The 18400-nt window shown below is 41.7% G+C and overlaps 1 protein-coding gene across 3 annotated transcripts in view; it reads right to left on the bottom strand.

The window, feature by feature from the left end:
- Positions 1 to 2115: 2115 nt before the first annotated feature.
- The window catches only part of PDE5A (phosphodiesterase 5A), a 122063-nt gene continuing 105778 nt past the window's right edge, over positions 2116 to 18400 (bottom strand). For all 3 annotated transcript variants that reach the window (XM_018560215.1, XM_018560214.1, XM_018560216.1), the window contains exons 15-21: positions 18010 to 18097; positions 15744 to 15844; positions 15363 to 15440; positions 10396 to 10459; positions 5889 to 5963; positions 3414 to 3497; positions 2116 to 2588 (exon numbers count right to left, since the gene is read on the bottom strand). In XM_018560215.1, coding sequence (XP_018415717.1) covers positions 2439 to 2588; positions 3414 to 3497; positions 5889 to 5963; positions 10396 to 10459; positions 15363 to 15440; positions 15744 to 15844; positions 18010 to 18097 — 640 coding nt within the window. In that variant the 3' untranslated portion in view covers positions 2116 to 2438. The remainder of the gene's footprint in view (positions 2589 to 3413; positions 3498 to 5888; positions 5964 to 10395; positions 10460 to 15362; positions 15441 to 15743; positions 15845 to 18009; positions 18098 to 18400) is intronic.

Below are 18400 nucleotides of genomic sequence, written 5' to 3' on the forward strand. Positions count from 1 at the left end.
CCTCCATTACAGCAAACTGGATCTCGTGCTTCATAATGGATTTTTGCCTTCCTCTGGATCAGCTGAAGGCTTAGCGTTCTAATGATGAAGGATGTTTTTTTTCTGTTGAACTTGATGGGCATTTTCTAACTTTTGTAACCATGAAATTCTTTATAGAAAGGACCACACTTTGTCACAATCTCCTATTTGTCCTGATTCTACCAGCACACCCCTTATTCTTTAAGCCACCAAGAGGTGGGACTCAAGTGTAACTTTTTATTCAGTGCCAACATACTATTTCACAACCTCACAATATTTCTACTAGAATCTATAACTGCTTTGGATCACATTTATTTAAAGTTTATAGTTTATAAGCTGATGTGTTACATCTGTTTTTTTTAATTATATACATACAATCATTGTTAAACAAATAAATATTTAAGACCATGGACTCTAAAAGCACTTTGGGTTATCCAAATAAGTAGTCTGGCTTTGTGTGGCCTTGGAAAAGGCAATTAGTAAGGAATGGCTCTTCTGACTCTCATTTCTATTTGTAAATTGCAGCTTGAGCTATTGAGCACTGTCAACAACAGGCTTTTACAACAAAGAGGCAAAGGAGTCTCTGTAAAGCATGTGAAATGTAGACTAAAACTCCACCTGCTGGCAGCAAAGGAGAATACAAAATAATAACATGCCATATTTTATATTTACGTGACTCAAGATAAAGACGACACCTTTAAAAAAAAAAAATGCATATTCCTAACCATAACAAAGAACAAAACAGGTAGGAAAACATGAATTCCCCTTAAAATTTACTTTTTAAAACTCTTGGAGGTATTGGAATGGTGAATGGTTGTGCTGGCTAATAAGGGAAATTCTGCTCAGATCCAGTATGTCATTACTGGACCAGATATAGGAAATCAGCATTAATACAAACGCAGTAATGGAAGAAATAATGCATATGAAGAAAACAAATGATGTAGTTTGTATCTTGAATGCTGCTAATTACATATGGTGCCTTTATATACAGTACTTAGGTCTACCAAATGGAAATGCTAGCAATGGATGGCCTTATTATAATCACCGAGTAGGGATTTCACATATTCTGAGAATGTATTATGACCAGAGATGCCAATGTTATGTACTATCATGCAAAGGTAATATAATACAACCATCAGCCTTTAGATCAATGGCTGTCTTCAAACCACCTGACACTCAAATGGGCAGAAATTAAAATAATTTCTGAACCTTACATTTTTACAATGTTGGTTTTACAGCATACAATCTTCTTCTGGAACTTGTTACTAAAGAAGCAGCCACTTAGGCCTCTTGCACACGGTCACAAGAGGCTAGTACAGCATACATCCCGGCATATTTCTCTGGCCAGAAGTGACAGGGGCACCGTACAGCCAGCCTGTGCAAATCAATGACAGGACGCCTGAAGCTGCGGCTGTACAGGTACATCTACAAATGACAGTGTATGCTTCTGTATGGGGCTGTAGGCATATCCCTGAATGCAGGTGATCTAGATATCACTTTTTGTAGAGGTCAAACTGTACAAGTTTCCAGTGGCATTTAGTGTTCCTAAATTTGATCTGGTAACATATTGGCACCAATTAAACTGGAGTAAAAAAACCTGTGCTGCACATGACAACCGGTCACGTTCGATCCATTCTAGGCCAGGAGATCAAAGTACAGCTCTGAATGTTTGCTGTGGGAACCATCCTTTTTTCCCTTAGTGTTAGTTGTTTATATATCAGTTGCAGCATTCTCTGTTATTAACCATTTCAGGCAAGAAAGAGGCAGGAGTACCTCTAATGAGCTTATTATTGGGAAGTCAGTTGTGCCAAGAGCACACACTTATTTAAAACATCTTTATCAAGGTGCAAGGGATACAGCTGCAGCCAGGCTGCCTGAACTATAATCTCCACCCTTCCTCGCACTGGTGTACTACAGAGCATTTGTGTGCCTCTTTCCATATTCATTTTTTTTTTACATATGTAATTGTCACAGTTACCAGTCTCTCTATGTTTTAAATAAACCAACCTATATTTACCGGACAGTCCTTCAGCACACTGTATGAAATGCTTACGGAGTGCGATGTTAGAATATTTCCATATTGTGCTGTGTTATTGAAGGAGCATTGTGCTGGCCACCACAGGTGACCTTCTGTTTAGTTAAAGTGGAACCGGTCCATGCATTAAGGCACTGATCCTAAAGAGGCAATACAAACAAGCGACATCCCCAAGGAGCTCCAAACTGTGGATGTAACCTTATATACATCAGAAAATATATTGCTTCTGTAGAAAACATTACAATGTAATTTCATTTACATTTGCTTATTATTTCCTTAAACGAAAATGTGAAATTAATAAATATAAGTGGCAAAATATATTTCATGTTTCAAACAGTGTAATACTAATTTGTACCACAAAAAAGAGAGCTGCTGTTGCTGTTGCTTATTCAATGTCACAGTTCATTTTAGGCTGACTGCTGTCTCCGTTCATCAGACCTTTCTCTTGCTGCTCGGCCAAAACCTGCCACTTCCCTTTGTTCCTCAGACAGCCCTCCAGCAGTGGGTAACAAGACTCTGATACCTGCGTTAAGGCCTACAGAAATGGCAAAGACAAAAAAGGATGAGTGAATGTCATTGTTCCTTCCATTCAAACCCAGTAGGCTGAATGACACGTTTATACAAAACACATGTGCATATTACACAGAGATGAGCATAGAATAGTGAACCATAGTAACTGGTCAGCACGAGTCTCTTAAATGTATGGACTGTTAAAACCTGATTGCTTGTGTAGGTTACTTTCCACATGCTCATTGGTATTTGGATTCTCTTACAGCCTAACTCTGGGCTGCTTTTAATTTCACCCTTGCAGTGCCCATTCCGCGTTCCTGCAGGCTTCCTCCTCTCCGGTCCCCCGAAGCAGCTTCAATTTCCTGTTTGGCTGATTGCAGCTCTCCGCCATCATCACATACAATGCCAAATCAGCAGTCCTACATTGTATAAGAGGATGCTGAGGACATGGCCACAACCTGGAGTGTGGGACAGCGTAGGAGATAACTGCTTGCCAGGGGAGTGAGAAGTAAGGTAAGTATTTCTACATATTCCTTCTCCCCTTTCCCAGCCAAACAAGTATTTAAGTGTAAAAAGGTATATTCCTTCTTAAATTACTGAGAGGATGGAGGTTTATTATAAAAAAGGCAATGGAGATATACCTCAGCCTTTGCTCAATATTAACAACAGTTTAGTAAATGAACACTAACACATGACTGGTCGTTATGGACAACAGTTGTATTTTTCCACTGCTCCATTTTATACTTTAGCCCCACAGCCTTAACAACATGTAGTATGGAAGTATGGAAGAATTTCATTTTAATTGTTAGGAGGAAAGCATAAGCAGACACAGCAAACACAAAACACTAACCTCATAAAGCTCTAAGCAGATTGCGTCAATAAATCCAACCTGCATGCTGGGTATTTTGTCTTTCTTCTCTCTGTTCATGAGATCCTGAAACATGATCATACCAGGTCAGACATTTAAAGCTGAACTCCAGGCATCTATAAAATACACAAATGATTGCAGCTAGATATTCATTAATACGTCTTTAAATGTAACTAGTGTTAGCACCTGAAACGGAGGTCAAACATGACTTTCGGCTTTCATGACTTTTCCCAAAAATGAAAATTAACATGACACAAGCAGTACAGGTAATACATTAATATAGTGAGTTCGGACATCCATAGCCGGCAGTACTCACCCTAATTGTAGGGGAAGTACAGCAGGGCACAGGAGTTCTCTGTAGAACTGCTTTATGGGAGAATGTATGATACCAGCAGATAACACAGGGAGCATGCCAAGATAGTGTGCCTTGGTTTGTATGTGTTCCCGACATTTTGGTAAATACAGTCTCCTGAAATAGGCGTTGGTAGGTGGGACCTGCAAAAGTTGTAATGGCAGCACACAACTAAGCAAAGCTTGGGAAATCCTGCATTGCTGGTTGCATGAATTTAAGGGATGCCATGTATGATGCAGCTTTTCCATAATTTACCTAACCAGCAGCTGTCAGATTGTGTAGAGTTTAAATGGGTTCTCCAAGGAAAAGAGTAAAGGCGCCAGTAGACAGCACCTTACTGGCAACCAAGTTTATCCCAATCAAGATCTAACCACATGCACTTCTGGCCGAGCAGAATGGGGTAGCAAAGGGGGTGCAGTTACGATTGGAGAAAATTCAAAACATTTTAAATCCCAACTCCAGCCAAAAATGATTTCATTTTAGATAGAGCGGGGAAGGGTTAGAGTCTCAATCACAGTTTTTTTAATTGCAATCTGCGTTCCTTAATGAAAAGGGGAGGGTAAGGGAAAACAATCACACAGACAAAAAAAGTAGAGCAGTAGTAGTAGAGTGGGGAAAGCTTAGAACTTTTGACAATATCTTTATTGGTGTATGCGACCTGTACAGGCATCACAAAGACATATAGTTAAGAGAAAATCTCCCTAATCGGGTAACAATTTCCTCTTTCCCACTCTACCCAAAACTGGAACATAACATTTGGGCTGAAGTTAGGCTTTAAAGTAACTTTTTAATAAAGAACCTCTTTAGCAAAGCAAAGGTAGCAAAGTCTATGAGCAATGCACATTCATATATAGAGATCTTCACATGTTTGCAGATGTTGCAGATCTTTGCACTAACTAAGAACTGTTCTTTTGCCCTGGCAGAAAAGGGAATGATACAAGACCATACTCTGATATTAAAAAAAATGTTGCTGTGAACTCATGACAAATGTGACTAGGCTAGCTTAAAGTGTAACTATGGGCAAAGTAAAAAATGACATACAGGTATATGAGTAGTAACATAGCACTAACTCAGCACTCTTTTTTTTCTAAGTCAACCCCGCAACTGTTTTATTACCTGTTGATTTTGCCAGTAAATCTGAAACCAAACTGGCAGTTATATGGGTGCTTGCAACAGTCACATGTTATTAATTTTCCCAAAAGAAAAGAAACTGTTGCTTTAACTGCTTAAAATGATCAGCAAAGTTGAGCTGTGATTTGTTTGCCACTTGCCTAAAATCCATCTAAACCTAAAGTCTAATGTTAATCTAAAGTTCGTCTACAACTTCCCAGTCCACAGTGTCACAGCACTGTAGCATGGTTTCACTGCAGAATCAATAGCGTTGTCACCCTGTTATAGGAAAAATAGCAGAGTCAAGTTCAGTTTCTTAGCCTAGTGCCGAGTAGCTCTTCTGCAGTGTTTCGGTTTGCTGTAGCAGCTTTACTGAACACTTTGGCTGCACAGTTCTAAGCAAAATGGTGAAGGATTCAGTGTTAAACTCTGCCATTAGTGCAAATTCTACTGTTTTACAATTTCAATTGTTTTACAATTTTTACCAAAACATTTGCAGGGTTATTCACAAAAGGGTGAAGAGTTTGGAGAAGGCAGGAGAAGTGAACAATCTAGGACAACATAGCTCATTCGGAGAAATTCTCCAATTCAGATTTTCCCCTTTGGGGTCAGGCACCCTTCTCCATCGCTGCCAGGTGTGCCCACAGTTACAATGGCCGCTGGTGCTCTGTCCCCAACTTCTCCTACTATGCACGTCACACTCCGCTGCAAGTGCTAAGTTAGCAGTGCTGAGGGCTGACTTGAAGGACAGCGTTTAACGGTGGTTTGCTAACTCCGCATTCCTCCTGGCTGAGCAACTGAACGCGCCTCTGGTCTGCTGTCAGGATCAATGGGTAATAAAACTATGTTACAGGAGGGACTCCAAAAACTGCAGTGGTAATGCTAGTGGCAGACTGCATCATATATGTCATTTTTGGGTGTTTTCCAAAGTTCCACTTTAAAATTTGAATAGGACACTTTAAGGATACAAATGGAACAGTGAAGCTGATACTTACAATTGGTTCGATATTCAGCTCCCTCCTCTCTTTATCCCCTTGGTCATAAAATTCTGTAGCGACAAGTTCTGCTATCTGAAAACATAAAGTTTTATTTTTATAACATAAAAACACTGTTCAATGTAGACATCACAGTTACTTCCAGCAATGTGAAGAGGTGAGGAGTTTATGGGCCCATGAAGTTACAACTTACCATTCGCAGACAACTTTGCAGTTGTCACCTCGTATACTGGTCACAGATTCCTTTGTTTATAAATGTATTCACTTGCATTAAGTTGATCATTACAACCATTTGTCAATAAAAGATTAATCAGAATCGGTGAAATTATTTATTATAACATTATTGTACATAAAACATAGGGGTCTATTCCCTAAGCTGCCATAGGCAGCAGAGTGAATGACCGACCTGAAGTGAAGTGAGCCGAACACTGTTCGGCTATTCACTTCAGGCTGGTACGGCTGATTTCAGCCATATATCGGCTGAAATCAGCCGTACATCGGCTTGCTTCGCATGGCTTCAGGTCGGCCGAACATGCTCAGCATGTTCGGCTGATCTGAAGTGCAGAAGGAGTTCGACTCAGCCGATCCAACACCTGGATCGGCTGAGCCAAACCTCCGGCAGGCTGCTCACTGCTGTTCGGCCTATTCTTATAGATGCCGAACAGCAGTGAGTGAATAGCCGAATGCCGCTGAGCGGCATTCGGCTCGGCTGTTCTGCTCGGTGCCTCAGAGGGACCGAGCAGAACAGAAAAATAGTTTAAAAAAGTAAATAGAAAACTATTGTGCGGAGCTAGCAGTGACAGGTAGCTCCGCCCAACAGTTTTCTATCTCCCGGGCGCTCTGGGAGCCTCCCGCTCCCAGCCACCTAGAAGAAAAACACTGATTTTTCTTTTTTTTCCCCCTCTATTCTGACACTGAGCGATGTCAGAATAGAAAAAAAAGACAAAAACTTTTTTGCCCATTGGAATGCATTGCTAGATTCCTATTGGCTATTTCAATTTACAATAGCCAATAGTAAACTAGCGGTGTACACGCCCTCTGCTAATGGACCTGATGGAGAACTGCAGCAGAGGGCGGGTAAAATGCTTGTTTACTATAGGCTATTGCAAATTGAAATAGCCAATAGGAATCTAGCAATGCATTCCAATGGGCAAATTTTTTTTTTTCTATTCTGACACGGCTTCGTGTCAGAATACAAAAAAAAAAGACCCTAGGAATGTGAGGTGTTTCTAAAAAAAAAGGACAAATAAATTAATTTATTTTAATGCTTTTTTTTTTTTAGCTGTGCTATTTTTCTAAGAAATAATAATGATCAAAATTGGGGGAAAAGTGTTTTCTTTATGTTTTTTACAATTATTTTATATTTTATTCATCCTAAGTGAGGCAATAGGTACACATATGTGATATAATCATATTGCCCTATCTGTCCAGTAAAAAACAATATATAATATGTGTGTGTACACTTAGTAAAAAAAGTATATTACTGCTGTGAAAGAATCACACAGCAAAAATTTAAAAAGTGCTTCAGCCATTAAGGAACAGAAGCGGAAAAAAAGCTCAGTCATAAAGGAGTTAAATTCTTAGATACTCAGTACATAATTTGCCAAATATTGGCTTCATTCAGCACTGAGCTGTATTCTGTGGACCAAAGCATCTAGCGGTGCTTGACACCTCTGTCTGACTCATTGGATTTGCTCATTATTATGGCACCATACCTCTACCATGTGGAAGCTTGGATAAACAAGGAGCTTTTATTACAGGAGCTGTACCCAACATTCATATAACCATGTGCTATGAGCACTTTTACAATAGAAGGAAGACGTTAGAAACGGTTAAAAAGACAGAACCATGATCGCCACTTGCAGCAAACAGATTCTCATGAATGTCCTTGTCTACACCCCAAGCAATCTGACCCATAAAGTGAGCAGCCAAGACAGATAATGATGCTTTCACTTGACCTTCTAAAATTGACCCATGCAATTCAGATAATTATATCCATTGTTTCTGCTTTCCGCTTGCATTATTATCTGTTTTCCAGAAATTCTACTTACTGGCCAGCGGCCCAGGGCTCCATCTGGTGCCACATCATCCACATTGTTAAAATCGTCTTTTTATTTGTTTCTATTTTTAATGTTATGATTGCGTTGTAAATATTTTACTGTGCTTCAAAGAAATACATCTGCCTATGTTTGATACATTCATGGCTTCACATCTTGTGTTTCATATAGACTCAATTTATGCCCTCCTGTCCATAGGTTATCCTGTGGTATATCCCCCTACAGCTCCCTGATATTATGAGGACCAGAACATAGAAGTAAAACATACTGTGGTCATCGTGGACAGTTTTCTCTTTGAATGTATGGCAGCCTAAAAAGATTGTTTATATTTATGCAGGGAGCATATATTGGTAATGTGTATACCTATAAATACATAGAGAAGTCTCGTCAAACATGTATTTAGTAGGCTTGTTTGTGTGTTGGAAGTCTATATACACCAGTGACATTACTTTGCCTTTGGAGCTGTATATAGATGTTCCTCTTTCAGGTGGATGAAGTGCTGATTACTTTGTAACTTTGATCCTATAACTATATAAGGTGAGGTTGCAGACACATTTTGATCATTATCATGTGTACGAATTAGCAATTTATATACCCACCATTATTTAGTTGATATTTTATTGTCATTTATTTACCAGTTTATCCTCAGCTAATGTATTTGGTTTAGCTTTTGTGTCCCAGGACCCACAAAGCTTTGCTGGCATGTGGCAGCTATGTTACATTACATTATTTTTTTACATGTTTATATGGAATTAGATTACTTATTTTTGGGTGTCATGTGCCACACCACTTACAGTGATGCATTCACAATTATTATAGGAAAGCAGTTCCTGTTTGGCCAACTCTTTCCCTTTCAGCATCCACACAATGTTGAGGAGGTTGGACTAATGTTTTTACTATGCATGAACCATCCAAACCATTCCTCCCCAAATTTGCTTATGCTGGAATGATATACTTAAATAGCAAAATACTGTATACTGCTCTTGTTAACAGATGAGGTCAATACCAAGATATGTTTTAATGTAGTCAAGGGTATGTACTTTGAATATACTTTTGTTTAAAAAAAAAATGCCCCTTAGCATTAAAATTACCATTTACTTTGTCCATGCAGGGCAAAATAACAGGGTCACTTAATATTCCCTCTGCCCAGCAGCATACAATTACCTTTCCTTCACTCCCCAACAGGTCCGTTCAGATGCTGGGAGGAAGCAAACGAAAGCCTGTGCAAACTCCAAAATGACTAGTTGGAGCCATCACAAGGCCAAAGTGTTGAGGACCTACCAAAAGTGGTCCAAGGAAGGAAAACAGGTGAACTGATGACAGGGTCACGAGTGGCCAAGGCTCACTGACGCACATGGGGAGCAAAAGCTGGCCCATGTAGTCTGACCTGATAGAAAAGTTACTGTAGCTCAATGTGCTGAAAAGGTTCATGCTCGTTCCGAAAGAAAGGTTTCTGAACACACAGTAATCGCAGTTTGTATGGGCACTACAATGGGCACATGAGCATCAGAACTGGACCATGAAGCAATGAAAGAAGGTGGCCTGCTCTGATGAATCACGGTTTCTTTTACGTCATGTGTATGGCAAGGTGCATGTCTGGGAAGAAGGTAAGCCGTTGGAGGCAGTGTGATACTTTAGGCAATGTTCTGCTGGGAAACCTTGGGTCTTGCCATTCATATGGATGTTACTTTGACACATACCATCTACCTAAACATTGTGGCCTCTTTCAGCAGGATAATGCACTTTGCCACACTGCAAACATGGTTCAAGAATGGTGTGAGGAATACAACAATGAGTTTGAGGTGTTGGCTTGGTCTCCAAATTCTCCAGATCAAAAGTCCGATCCATGGAGACCCCACTTTGAAACTTACAGGACTTAAAGGATCTGCTACTGAAGGCTTGGTGCCAGATACCACAGCATACCTTCAGAGGTATGGTGGAGACCATGCCTCGACAGGTGAGTGTTTTTTAGGGGCAAAAGGGAAACCTGCTCAATGTTAGTGATATAATATTTAGTGGTCATAATGTTATAGGTGATCATTGTATTTACCATAAAGGAAATATGTCACAAGAGCAACATGGAGACTGCCATAGTTGACATCTCCTTCTAAAATAACTGCCCCCCTTGCTTTAATACTTGGAGTCATTATCCCAGAAAAAGTATGTAGGTAAGGGCTTTTGACTATTCTATGACTTTCCTATCTGCATGCTTAATCTAGATTAGTGAACAGAGACAGTAATGAAGTCAGCAGATCAGCATAACCGGAAACTAGCATTTTAGTAAGGAAGTCTAAAATGGTCCATATTTGTCACTTCAGGTTAAAGTTTAAAAAACATTCAACATATAAGAAGAAGGTTAACAACATTTTGTTAGTATGAATTAAATATCTCATGTAAATCATATTTACAATAAAAATACAGGGATGGGCTAGGTTGAGTTAAATACAGACCCGCTGTTGAACTGGCCAGGGTTTTGTTATTGCAGACAGATCACAAGCAGTCATCAGCATTGCCCTGCAGAAAACACAAAATCACATTTGAAACTTGGGTTCCTGTACAGCCTAATGGAAGTTTGTAGTTTAGGGCTTACTCTTTCTTTCCTAACTTATGTTATTAACTAGTTCAGCTCTCACACCTATACCCCACATGGACCAGAGGATTGTTACATTTCTGTAATGGACCTGTTAAGTTGACAATAACTTTGTAATAACAAGGTAATACAAATATAATTTTTGTAGGCGAAACAATGCTTTCTTTTGGTGATATTGTCTTGATTTTTTTTAATAAGAAAGAAAGAGAAAGAGAGAGAGAGAGAGAAGAAAAGAAAGAAAGCAAGCTCTAGGTCCTGTTTGCATAGGCCTCCCTAAAACTGGACTGTGCATGTGTGACTTCTACCATGGAGACAAAGTCTTGCAAGAAAGATGTTTATTGATATAACTGGAAAACCCCCAAATTCCACTCTGGTTTATCTTATCATTGCTGTTAATGGTTGCTGATCGGTTAATGGCAAAAAGCAAAATATACATATAAGAAATTCCAATTTTTTCAACTCACAGGACATAATATGTATGAAAAACTAACCACAAAAAAGCTCAACTCCAACCTTTTCCAGTTTCGGATAAAGGGGAGGATGGTTTGAACTCTGTCCGTGTTTAGTTGCTATCCATATACCTGATAGGGGGGCACATTTCCTTCACTTTCTGTGTGGGCACTGGTCAGGAAGAGAGGGGCAACCTTATCAGAGAGTCACAGAGAGCAAAATAAACATAACTGAGGTTCTAATCCTTCTCTATTCTTTCCATGACCGAAACAAATGGTCAGAGTTGGGCTTTTAAACATTAGGATGCACTGATATGAATCAGAGAGCATGAAAGCAGGGATGTGGAATTCCTATCGCCCGACGCCCGGGACATGCCGTTTCGGGCGCCGGCGAGTAGTTTTTATGTACATTTAGCCCGGCTCCGGACAAGTGAAGCTGAATGTACAATGTGGAGCCGCCGCCGCTCGTTTACTATGAGTGGTCTGATCAGACCACTTGTATCAATTTGAGCAGTGGCGATCGTGTCTGCCCGCACCCCCCGTCATAGTTTTCGGGGGCCCCCGCTATCCTGGGGGACCCCGAAGACTACGGCACAACGGCTCAGCCATAGAGCCCGTAGAGCAGACGAAGAACGTCTGCTCAAAAGTAAAAAATAAAATAAAATAAAAAAATACAAATGAAACCCTGCTGGCCCCGCCATCTGCATGCAAATAAACGCATGCGTAGGACATTCTGCATGTGCTTTAAGATTGCAGCCAGAATTCTCTTACACACACACAATGTGCATTAAAGGGTAAGTTAATTTTCCCAGGTAATATGGAAAAATAAAAATTATCCGATTAAATCTGGCCCCATCTCTCCCAAACCGCCACCCACTGGGCATACTTACCTTTCGGCGAACAATCCCTCCCCTCCATCAGTATGGGTGTACTATCTGTCCCCCGTACTGCTGTCCAGCGCAGTCCTCCCCTATGCATTTTGAATTTCGCTCGCAAATTGCAAGCACTCATTGGTCAACGTGGTTAGATGACTGTGCTGACCAGTGAGAAGCGCTATTTAGCACAGTCAAATATGTTTTGATTAGGGGTGCACCAATACTGGTATCAGTGCCGATACCGAGTATTTGGGCGGGTACTTGTACTCACCCAAATGCTCCGATACCTTCCCCGTTATTGGTACTTACGGCCAGATGAAAATTTCCTCTGACTGGCAGTGCCGTAGGGAAACATGGAGCCAGCTTCCCGTGCAATCAGGAAGCCGTGCGGCAAGTAATGACACGCCTCCTGGTTTTCTGATTGGCCGGGAAGCCGGCTCCTTGCTGATTGGCTGGAAAGCCGGCTTCCTGGCCAATCAGCATCGAACCAGTTTCCCGCCCAGGTTCCTGATTGCCGCGGAAGCCGGCTCCATGTTGTTTGGCCTGCTTGATTGTGATTGGCCGGGAAACCTGCTTCCAACGGTATTGGTGCAGCCTTAGTTTTTATTAAAACAATTTTTTTGGATTGGGACAAGTAGATTGTCATGAAGGACAAATAGATTTGGGCCCACGATTTAGCCCTTGGACAAGTAGTTTTTTTTTCTTCATTTCCACACCCCTGATAATGAAAGGCTCGTATAAGTAACATTAAAGGCTCTTCCCCCCCTCTAGATAGGCAGAGCCAGCTGTCACTCACGCAGCTGGGCGGATCCAGACATAATTGTCGGGATCCGCTTCAGCGGCGGCGTCTCAGTATAACGCGAGTTGTAGCTCGCAGTATACTGAGCTTAGGGTGACGGGAAGACGCTAGTTTGTGTCCTCCCTTTACCCTAAGGAGAACTATGGGGAAAAGCCCTAACCCCATACTTCTCCTTTAAGGTTTAGTGTAAGCATTACAGGGAGAGTCCATGCAAAGGATACAAGGAGGGTTAGCATAAGAGATACAGCAAGGGTAATGTAATATTTACAGAAAGGGTATTTAAAAGGGTTAGAGGGAAGGTTAGTGTAAGGTTTACATGGAAGGTTAGAGTAAGGGTTACAAAAAGGGATGTTGTAAGGCAGGGGTGCCCACTATTTTTCATCTGGAGATCTACTTTTCAAATGACGAGCTCATTGAGATCTACCAACGAAAAAACACCTGCATTCAGGGGCGGGAGGGGGCGTGGGCTGCGCAGGCAGGCCCCTCGCCCACAGTGCGATCGCCTGCATTAGTGCCTGTGTTCCAGTCCAGTGCAATCCGCAAAAATGCTTCGAGCACTATTCTTGCAGATCGCACTGGACCGGAATGCAGGCACTAATGTGCCTGCGCTCCGAGTGCGGGCGATCGCACTGTGGGCGATGCCATTGACTTAAATACAGCTCCACACCCCCTCCCGCACCGGAAAGCAGGGAGTTGGCCTGCTTACATTCCAGTGCATTCCAGTACATTACAGGTCCCGGCGTCCTGTCCTCCCGTGGTGCTCGTGTGGCCGACGTTGCACATGGGGTGTCCTGCACCTTTCCATCTGCAGCGTCTGACACATTCAGCCGGCAGCCGCATGAGCACCACGGGAGCATAGCCGTAGCCAGCTCCTTTTGCGCCTGAGGCAAGGAAAAAAAACTAAGTTTTTTAAATTTATTTTTTACTATTTTTTATTTTATTTTCATTATTTATTTTTATTTATTTTAAATTTTCATAATTTTTTTTTTTTTACTCTTGGGGGGGCTTCGGGGAAATATTAGGGGTCTAAAAAGCCCCCTGATATTTCCCTTTTAAAATAGAAAAAGAAATTGAGGACACAAAGTCCTCAATCTCTTTTTCTGCAGTCTCTATTCTAAATGAATGGAAAGCACAGAGGCTTCCCATTCATTAAGAAAATATTTTACTATCAAGCTGTTTCTGAATGGGGAGGAGCCTCTGTACAGAGTGCTTCTCCCCATTGAGAAACTTATGAATGAACAGGAGCTGTGACAGAACGGACGAGCAGTGAGGGAGAGAGAGGCGCCGGCTGTCAGATCCTGGCCGAGCGTCTCTCTCTCTCTCCTCACTGCTATGCATTAGTTAGTGACAGCGGCTCTGTCCTCCCCCGCCGCCGGTTCCTTCACTTCTTCTCGGATCCCCGCTGGGGAGAGCAGCGGGGATCCAGAGAAGCGGCGGGAGGAGAGGACATGGCGATCTACCAGTGATCGCTACGCGATCGACTGGTAGATCGCGATCGACCTTATGGGCACCCCTGTTGTAAGGGAAAGATGGAGGGTTAGCATAAGGGTTATGTGGAGGGTTAGTCTAAGTGTTACAGGGAGCATTAGTGTAAGTGTTATTATATGTGTAAGGAGTTCCATGCCTCAAACAACCAACAAGGGTTACAGGGAGAGTTGGTGTAAGATTTACAGGGAAGGTTGATGTAAGGTTTACAGGAAAGGCTAGTGTAAGGGTTACAGGGCGGGTTAGTTTACGGTTTACAGAAAAGGTTAGTGAAAGGTTCTCAGGGACGGTTAGTGTAAAGTTTACAGGCAGAGCCGGTGCTAGTGCACAAGCAGCTCACATAACACTGGACGAGAAGATCTAGATGCACCGTTATTTCTCTGTGTAATATCAGGTCCGCCCCCACCCCCTGTTCTGTGAGTTTAAGCTGCATGTGTTGCTATCTGTGAGCCCTGTCATGTCCCTTCTCTGGAGCATCCCCAAAGCAATTCCTCCCAGCCACTGTGTGTAGTCAGAGGATCGTTTATTATTTATTTGAACTGTCTCCTGCTCCGAGCGGCAGGTATGGGGGAAGAAGGGAGGGAGAGAGTGTGTGTGTGTGTATGTCTGTGTGTGTGTATAGGGTTGTTCACACCAGCTCCAGTGCGTTCCAGCACGATTAGCTGCTGGGATGCATCCTGGTTGGGTTCCTGCGTTCTGTTGCAGGAGGGGGTGTAGTGGTGCATTCAAGTCAATGGCACTGCAGCCACACACCCCGCCACCCCCAGAACGCGTGGCATATCAGTGCCTGTGTTTCGGTCCAGTGCGATCGCAAAAAATAGTGCATGCAGCATTTTTTCCGATCGCACAACTGACTGGAACGTTGGCACTGATGTGCCACGCATTCTGGTACGGGCGATCGCACTGCAGGCAGGAGGATGTGGCTGCGGTGCCATTGACTTGAATGTACCGCTAAACCCCCTCCCGGCCCAGAACGAAGGGAGCCGGCCGGCATGTGATTCAGTAGCTGATGTGAACGGGTCCTGGTTCTCCACGACTGTCCTAAAATCATTAGTCTGTATTGTTTTAGAAAAACTGTCACATAACACTAAAGAAAAAAAAGGTATCGGTAACTGGCATCGGTGAGTACTTGAGGAAAAGTATCAGGACTTGTACTAGGCCTAGTAAAAATGGTATTGGTGCATCCCTACTCCCGTCCATGCCCATACTTAATACTTACACAAACAATTCTTTTTGTGTTGGATCATCCCACTTGAATTTCTTTCTTTTTATAAGTTCAAAGAAATCCCCTCTCCTCCTGCAAAGCAAACACAGTGTTTAATACCCAACAGTAACCTCTATCTGACTGTATTAAGTAAACTGACCAGTGCTTGTGGCTGTGTTATGATGTTACCTATACGAAACTTGACGGCATAAGACAGATTATTCGTGACGCACAGAAAAGCTGAATACTGCCAAAAAGACATAACTCAGGCATTCCTTTTATGGTCAGTTAGACTGAGCCATGCCCGAAAAATAATAAATCAAATATAATCTTACTGGAGGGAGCAGAGAATAATAGAACAGTCAGAAGATACATTGCTGATCCTGGAATACCTACTTTATATAAAGTGCCAGATCTGTAGCGAGGATGGCCTGTTTTATCATCTTCAGTGCAGCCTTGTAATCCTGAACAGAAAGCCCGCTCAGAATCTGGTTACCCTGAGAACAAAAGCACAGTATTAGTTAACACTACATTTTCCTCCAGAATCAACAGAAATATAGCAATCACCATATATTTTTAAAAGTGCTGCAAATGTATGTGATGCTCTTACACTAAAGAACCAGTCCACTCTGAACTGATATCTCCGTTTCTGGTAGATGCCGGGGAACTAAACCTCCTTTCACTTTTCTCTCCCAGGGACGCTGTTGGTAAGATACGTGCTCTTGAGCTCCTGGGTCTGCACACAGTTTATGTACATTATGAAAGGTTCTCACTCTCCTTGTTGTAGTGAGATTTTTCTTTATATTATGGAAGATGCAACAGGAGGTGCTGGAACAAATAACTCCCAGATAGACTGGCATAGAGTGAGGCATAACGGCAGATTTTGTTGGGGTATTTAGGACAAAAGATATGAGCAGCTGATTCAGTTTACCAGGTTCCACATATAACTAAAAAATAAGAATGTAAAAAGTTATTGTCCCAAAAAGTTATCTTTTCTTTATAGGTAGAGCGTAGTGAGTTGGCTTTATAATGCATGTCTTTAGGGGAACTCAGCGGCAATATTCATCAGTCTAATATGGCCCACACTGAAGTCTCAATCCACAAAAAGAATGATAAAAAAGAAAGAGTCAAACCTACTTATAATTTATCATTAAGTCTGCAGACTTTGGAACTAAACAGCAATGGCCTCAGCAGATGCCTGCAAAATACAAACTTTCAAACTCTAGCATTTAAGAAAAACATAAAAATCAGAAAAGATAACTTTTTAATGTGTATCTCGTTTTTTTTAGTTTTGTATGAGCGGGGTAAGGTTACACACTCTGTTAAGTTTTTATTGCTGTCTGTGTATCCATTGGGGAGATTCAACCTTTTATTTGTACTAGTGACTGTTATCACTGATAAAAGGTGAGGGGAAATGTTAGAATTGTGCCTATAACAAGGGAAACTGTCCTTTCACTTTAAGAGATATTCTTCAACATCTTGTTGGGTCTCTGGGACAGGAAATGCAAGGAAATTTCCCCCCAAAATAAACTGGCAGCGATTTGAACCATTCCTGACTCTATCCAAAACTAAAACAAATGTTTTGTCTATACATATACTTTAAAGGAATACTGTAACATAAAAAGGAACATTTTCACATGCTTAAAGGAGAACTATGAGGTGAGTGATTTCCACTTATCCTCATAGTTAGAGCCGACCTGTGACAAAGAAGCTGTCACAGGTCGGCTCTATTGATTGGGAAGTGAGCGAACACATACCGTCGCACACTCAGTTTCCGATCATCTCCCTGCAGAGAGCGGTAAAAGTCAGTCCCCACTCCCCGCAGGGATTCCCCCTACTCCCCTCCAGCGCTGAGTGGAGGAACAGACAGGTGAGGGCGGGCACAGCTGGCTCTGCCACTAGATAGGCAGAGCCCACTGTCACTCAGCCAGCTGGGTGGATCCAGGCAGTATTGCCGGGATCCGTCCCAGCTCCGGCGCTCTCAGTATATCATGAGCAATAGCCCGCAATATACTGAGCTTTGGGTCATGGGAGGAGGTTAGTATATGCCCACTCGTGATCCTAAAGAGAACTTACACTTACCCCATAGTTCTCTTTTAAGTTCACTAATTAGATAAGTAATATATTCTGTCATTGTCCAGGCTAATCCTACAATGGAATGCTAAATTCAATGTGTGTGCAGCCATTTTAAGGAATTATCTGCTGTGTCTAGGCAGACAACATTGTAAAGAGCACGCAGGTCTAGGAAGCTTTGTGAAACACAGTCCGAGGTCTTAACAGAGGGTACCAAATACACTGATTTCCCATTATCTGGCAGTAGCTACACAGATAGTTTAAAGTAAAAGTGATTTTTATGTTGTTTCAATCTCCTCTAGAACACAGTGATTTTGATTTATATGCTATAAATTCACTGCATAGTTACATAAAAAATGATGAACATGGAGTATGTTCCAAGGGAATCCTGCTCATATGTGTCACTTTTAACTAATACTTGCAGGCATATTACTTGTGCATTTCTCTCTTTCTCTCAATGAGATTTAATGCCATTGCTGTTAGTTTGGTTTAATTATCTGCTCCATCATGAATCAATAAAGAAAATCTCTTCCTACTTCTCTAAGCCACAATCATGTCCACAGAGACTCTATCAGAAGTATGCACTGACCTGGCTATTTAGTATCATGAGGCACTGGTCAAAGTGGTGGTTCTCCATAATAGAATGACAGTATAGTTGTGCTAATGGATGTTCACTTCTGAAAATGGAAACATAACAGTTAGCTACAGAGAATATCTGATCTTTTTGTTGGTAATTTGTATGATAGCTACAATGTCACTTGTTTCTTTAAACCACAAAATTATCATCAATAGTCAAAAAGCATGCCCAAAGAGAGACCGACGTCATCTTATAGCCCAATCCTAGCCAACACTTTTTGATTTTGTTTTAGATAGCATGGGAAACGGGTTAGAGCCTTTATTGGGATATTATGGTCATCTGTGTCCCTGTTAAAAAGGATACCCCCTATATTTAGTTAAGACCGGAAGTAATGGGAAAGTAA

This window comes from Nanorana parkeri, unplaced genomic scaffold, assembly GCF_000935625.1.
Source record: "Nanorana parkeri isolate BGI_ZX_2015 unplaced genomic scaffold, ASM93562v1 scaffold440, whole genome shotgun sequence".
NCBI lineage: Eukaryota > Metazoa > Chordata > Amphibia > Anura > Dicroglossidae > Nanorana > Nanorana parkeri.